This window comes from Didymella exigua, assembly GCF_010094145.1.
Source record: "Didymella exigua CBS 183.55 unplaced genomic scaffold M421scaffold_25, whole genome shotgun sequence".
NCBI classification, from domain to species: Eukaryota; Fungi; Ascomycota; class Dothideomycetes; order Pleosporales; family Didymellaceae; genus Didymella; species Didymella exigua.
The window spans coordinates 1-5,273 of record NW_022984799.1 but is presented as its reverse complement, the minus strand read 5'-3'; the positions used below and the strand labels follow the sequence as shown (position 1 = coordinate 5,273).

The window sequence follows — 5,273 nt, the reverse complement described above, 5'->3', positions numbered from 1 at the left end:
TTGATTGATTGATTGATTGATTGATTGATTGATTGATTGATTGATTGATTGATTGATTGATTGATTGATTGATTGATTGATTGATTGATTGATTGATTAGTTTAACGTCCTGTCTAAGTCTAAGACTATATAGGACAAGAGCAGTGAGGCTACTCTAGTAATTTACAAGTTTTTTCTGTGTAAGGGAATAGTATATATAGGTTTGTAGACATACAGTGAGAGCCTGTGCTCTAGTTATAAACAAAGGAAATTAGTTGTCTGTTGTTTGCTGTAGGTACCACTTGTGTGTGCCTACTTTAGTTTCCTGAATAAAAGCTAGTGTAGCTTGGATTCCCCTGTTTGTGTCTAGGAGAAGAGGCATTGTTAGCCTTGTCTCCTGTAGGCTGCTCTTTATTTAGTGTCGCGTCTTAATAGATAGCCTGAAGAGCAAGCTGTATTCCTGCTTCCTTTAAGGGTTTGATTGTGTTGTTACGTTGAGGCATTGTAGGTAGAGTGAAGTTTGGTGTGGTCTTGGCAAAAGTGAGCCACTCGCTTGTGTGAGCGACTCGCTTGTGGAGTACGTTACTTACATAGATAACTAGCTTAAAGAATTTTCAAGCTAAGAGGGTGTGTTAGATATTAGGTTACTAAGGAAAGGTTAGCAGGGCTAGATCTGTACAGAGACATTACTTAGAGGTCTTAGCTAAGTTTACTAAGCAAGGCAGGGGCCTACAGACTAAGCCTAATAATTAGCAACATGCTAGATTAAGGTCGCCAAGCATGTAAAAGAGGGGTAGCTAAGTAATTTAGGACTACTAAGACAATGCCTTAGCTAATAATTAACAGAAAGGCAGGTTAAGAGTACATAAGATTAGAGGAGAGACAGGAAATAGAGAGGACAGAGAATACACACAATTTTTACCACCCACAATCTCGTCAAGTTTATACTCTGACAACAGTACGAGAATCTGACAGCTATAGATAGTGTAGTGAGACTGGGCATAACGCGCGAACGTGTAAGAAAGAGGTAGAAGTAGTTTCTAAATAATATTATAGGCTGTACTGCATTTTGCAGCGCTAATTTAGGTTATTTTAGCCCATACTAGGGTGGAGTTTGGTGGGGGCTTAGCAAAAGTAATTCTCTCGCCCGTTGATTCTTTCGCCCGTGGGGTACGTTACTACTAAATACAAGGCTAACGTAGGCTAATGCGGGCCATAATAGGGTGGCAGATTGATGTGGTCTTGGCAGAGTGATCGGCTTGCCCGTGTGATCGGCTCGCCCGTGAGGTACAATACCTTCTCTTAACTTTCGCACTTTTGCAATATGTGGCGTGCCTGTCAGCACGACGCATTTCCTCTAGCCTTGCAATAAGCTAAACGAGCTGAAGGCAAAAAAAAGAAGGGGTGAACATGCGCGATCAATCTGCACAAAAGATCGACTTTGCAGTCTCATACAATTCGTTGCGAGAATGTTAACATTCGTGGACATGAGTTCTGTGCTAAATTGAGTAGGCATCGTTGACTTGCCAATACTAAAGATCCTTTCTTTGGGCGTCCGTGGTTGCGGGATGTCTACATTTAACCAGACTGAACTTTGATTTACAACTCTGGTATTCAGGCTGCTCCAGCTTTTCGCCCTTGATCTGAATGATGTGAAAAGGGGACGAACCAATGTGGTAGCGGTGAAAGAGAGTGCACGGGCTTGTAGACAGCGGCAATCATGAGCTAGCTGCATCTTAGGATGCTTGATTGATCGGAAATATCCCATGCCAAATCCCATGTCATATCCCGTGCTATCTACATTTTTATAACATGTCCGCCGGCTTCAACAGTGCCGAAGTTGCCGATCTTCAAAAGATGATCAATATAAACAAGAGAAATACTTCTTGGCGCAAGCTACGGTGAACGTAAGAATGACAGTGCGAAAGTGCCCATGTGACGTAGCAAACCTACACTGATCATCTCTGGAGACGCTTCGAGCCCGAAGGATTCACCCATGGTACGGGCAAATCAGTGGAAATGGGGAAGGAAACGTAGCAAGAGCTCGCTCGCATGTTGGCTGCGGGTTTCGGAACCCGCACTAAATGAAAGAAGGTGCTCTCACGCGGACAGGACCAAGACACGCAGACGCCCAGGTTTGCTGAATCTTGTATATATCGCCATCCTTGTGTTCAAGCGTCGACACAGCAACGCTTGTCTGCCTAGCAGTTGAGAGGGAAATGGAACAGACACTAAAGCTTGTTCAATATCGTCGGTAGAACTGCGCCAACCAGCGCCATCGTATGTTGATTAATACACGGCCACGACCACTCCCGCGTATACAAATGCCGTCAACCAATATCAACACAACCCTGTGGCCACATTGTGTCGCAACTAGGGAAAGAACAGCGCGGCAGACCGTAACCCCCGTTACACCTACCTTCGCGGCAGTCTCTGAAATAGAATCCGTAATTGTACTCGCAGAAAGGGTGCCGAATGCTTGGGTCGCAGAGGAGACACTGGTAGGATCGCTGAAAATACTCGGCGCGACAGAAGGCTAGCTTTGTCCCAGATTGTCGTGCATCAATAAGACAGTGAGTGTCAACTTGTAAACAATTGCAGAGGTGAGCGCCGAGACTGCAATTTTGCTAGTATGCAGGCACTGCTTGCAGTCGGTAGACGAGCAACGACAAGGCGCGCCCTAATCAACTTACCGTAAACCACGAGAGGTGATGAGAAGTAGTGAGAGGGAAAGGTGGGACCCACTTTCCCACTACGGAATAATGCCGATGGAAACGATCGAAGAGGGAGTCTGTCTGATAATTGCTGGGGAAAGGGGGGAAAATGCAAGACAGTGCTATGTCCCCGAACCGGGACCCTGCTAGCGAGGTAGTCAAGATGAGCTTGTAGAGACTTGAGTGCCCCGAGAAGCATCAGCGTGGTGGCATTTTGGCGACCTGAGCTAAGGTCTTGCGCGTGATAGCAGCAGAAAGCTGGTGTTGTAGAACGGGTAGCCAATCCGCATCGCCTCCAATACTCCTCAAGCAACTAATGTCCTCAAATACCGTCCTCCAGAGTATTGAGGTGGACGCGCACGGTGTGAGAAGTGTAAAGCTGATGGTAGTTTCTGAAAAAATTAAGTTGCGGTTGGTGAACAAATAAACAGTACGCAAACAGCCGCTACATAAGACCGATAGGAACAGCTCTTACTCGCTTTCACCACTTCACAATCGATGCCGCTTGGGGCGCGATATGTGGCACACGCATGGTGAAAATATAAGCAAGAGGTGACGTGACAGCGACCAACTGTTTATTATACACTATGTGAGTGCTCAACCCGCCCATCGCTTCTCAACGGACACGCACGAACCTTCGCATCACACAGATCGAAGACACCGTGCCGTGTACGGAATTTTCTACGACCCATGGTGAAATTAGCTGTCCAAAATGCATGGTGTCAATGACTCACCTTGCTTAGTTTCATCCTAGGATAGGCATTCACCACCACTCCCCCACATCACGAGTGCATGGCAAAGCCTTGCGGCCAGAGAGCACGAGCTCCGGTGAAGGACGATCGAAGTTTAAGACCAGAGAATACGGGCTCTAGCATGGTGCACCATAAAGCACAAGTTCTGGTGCCGAGAGTAGAATGAGCGGCGTCTACCCGACGATGAAGAACACGAGCCTCGAGGCAGACGAACAGACATGCTCAGCTCGCAGGCCGGAGAACACGAGCTGCAACGGCGGCTGTTTACATCAAGGTAGAGCAAAGTGTGATACTTACGTGTGGATCAGATTGATACGTTACCTTTGCGGATCCCGAGCAAGGATTTTGCGGAGCACAGAGCGAGTCACGTCAGAGAAAGCGCACGCTTCCTTCCAACATAGGAGATAAGTGGACGTACCTGAGGATTTGGTAGGTTGATAGCCAGACTGCTGAAGACATTTCCATAAATGCCACCGTCGGTGCTGCTCGGGTCGCCCTGGCCACCACATCGCTGGTCGAGGTTTCTGGGGCAAGGCAAGTTGCAATCCGTCTGTCTACTGGCAGGTGTCGTGGGAGCAGTGTTGCTGCAGTAGCATGATGCCGAGTTTGTCAGTGCGTACAAGAAACCAGCGGCATTGCACTGCGCGAAGCACTTCGTGCCACTGTTCTCGATGACGGGATCCTGAGCATACGAGAATTGCCGCCCGCTCTGGAGGGCGTTGAGGATGAAGACACTAGCGCTGAAACAGCCGCCAGCATAGATGCCGCCAGGCAGCGAAGGTCCAGTGGCGTTGGTGTCCGGCGTTGGGGCAGTCGTATTGGGAGGTGCCGGTGCCGCGGCGTACACTGTGACCAGCTGTGTAAGGTCAGCAGCGGTGTTGATGGCTTCAGTCGTACCACCGCACGCTTCTAGCGCGTTACCAGTGCAAGGAGTAGAGCAAAGGCCTATTCCAGCTTCCAGGCTAGAGTTAAGCGTAGTGTTGGAGGCGTAACAGGTGTCGCCTTGCAGGGCAGCGTATTGTAGGTTCTGTGCCACTGCATTGGTAGAGCAAGCATCAATACCTGTAGAAGCTTGTCCTACATATGTAGCGCTAGCAATGAAGTCACGGCCGAAGAAGCAACCACTGTACTGGTAGCCATTCGGAGCAGGACGTGAGGGTAGAGGTACAGGGCGGGTGGGAGTGACTAGACGCTTGAAAATGCTGTACGCTCCATCTGTTGGATTACCGCATAGAAGAGAGCTATCTCCTTCACATGGCGTGGTGCACTTCGTCGACCCTGAACCAGCAGACGGAGGTATTCCACTGCAATAGCACGAACCACCAGAGACAGAAGAGTAATCCGCGCCCTGGGTCACACAGAGACTAATGCAAGCCTGGGGAGTCATGGCTGCTTGCGCAGCTCCGGGGGCCGCCACCGCTTCGGTGAGAGTGCCGCTGAAGAAGTTATTAGATGAGAAACACCCAAACTCTTGCCAACCGCGGACGTTGGGGTCGTTGGGAGACAAATGCTGGGCGGCATCGTTGATCGCTTTAGCAATGGCCACAGGAGCACTCGTGAGGAGACCAAGATCGCTTGGCTTGAGAATATCAAGAATGGAATCCACGGGCGTGGTGCCTGGGAGGTTGGCACCTGGAGGCGTAGTACCAGGAGCAGTAGTGTCTGGGGGAGTAGTTCCTGGGGGATTGGTGCCTGGAGACGTGGTACCTGGAGACGTGGTGCCTGGAGGGTTTGTACCTGGAGGCGTAGTGTCCGGAGGCGTAGTTCCTGGAGGGTTGGTACTTGGAGGCGTAGTTCCTGGAGGAGTCAAAGGCTCGCCAGTAGCAGG

At 49.5% G+C, this 5,273-nt stretch overlaps 1 protein-coding gene across 1 annotated transcript; it reads right to left on the bottom strand.

The window, feature by feature from the left end:
- Window positions 1-3,618: 3,618 nt before the first annotated feature.
- On the bottom strand, window positions 3,619-5,258 carry M421DRAFT_7383 (uncharacterized protein; the record flags this gene model as incomplete). The annotated part of the gene is made up of 3 exons (XM_033596990.1): window positions 3,619-3,705; window positions 3,864-4,301; window positions 4,932-5,258. Coding segments are annotated over 3 exons (852 nt in total), but the record flags the coding sequence as incomplete, so codon positions are not given.
- Between the last annotated feature and the right edge of the window lie 15 nt (window positions 5,259-5,273).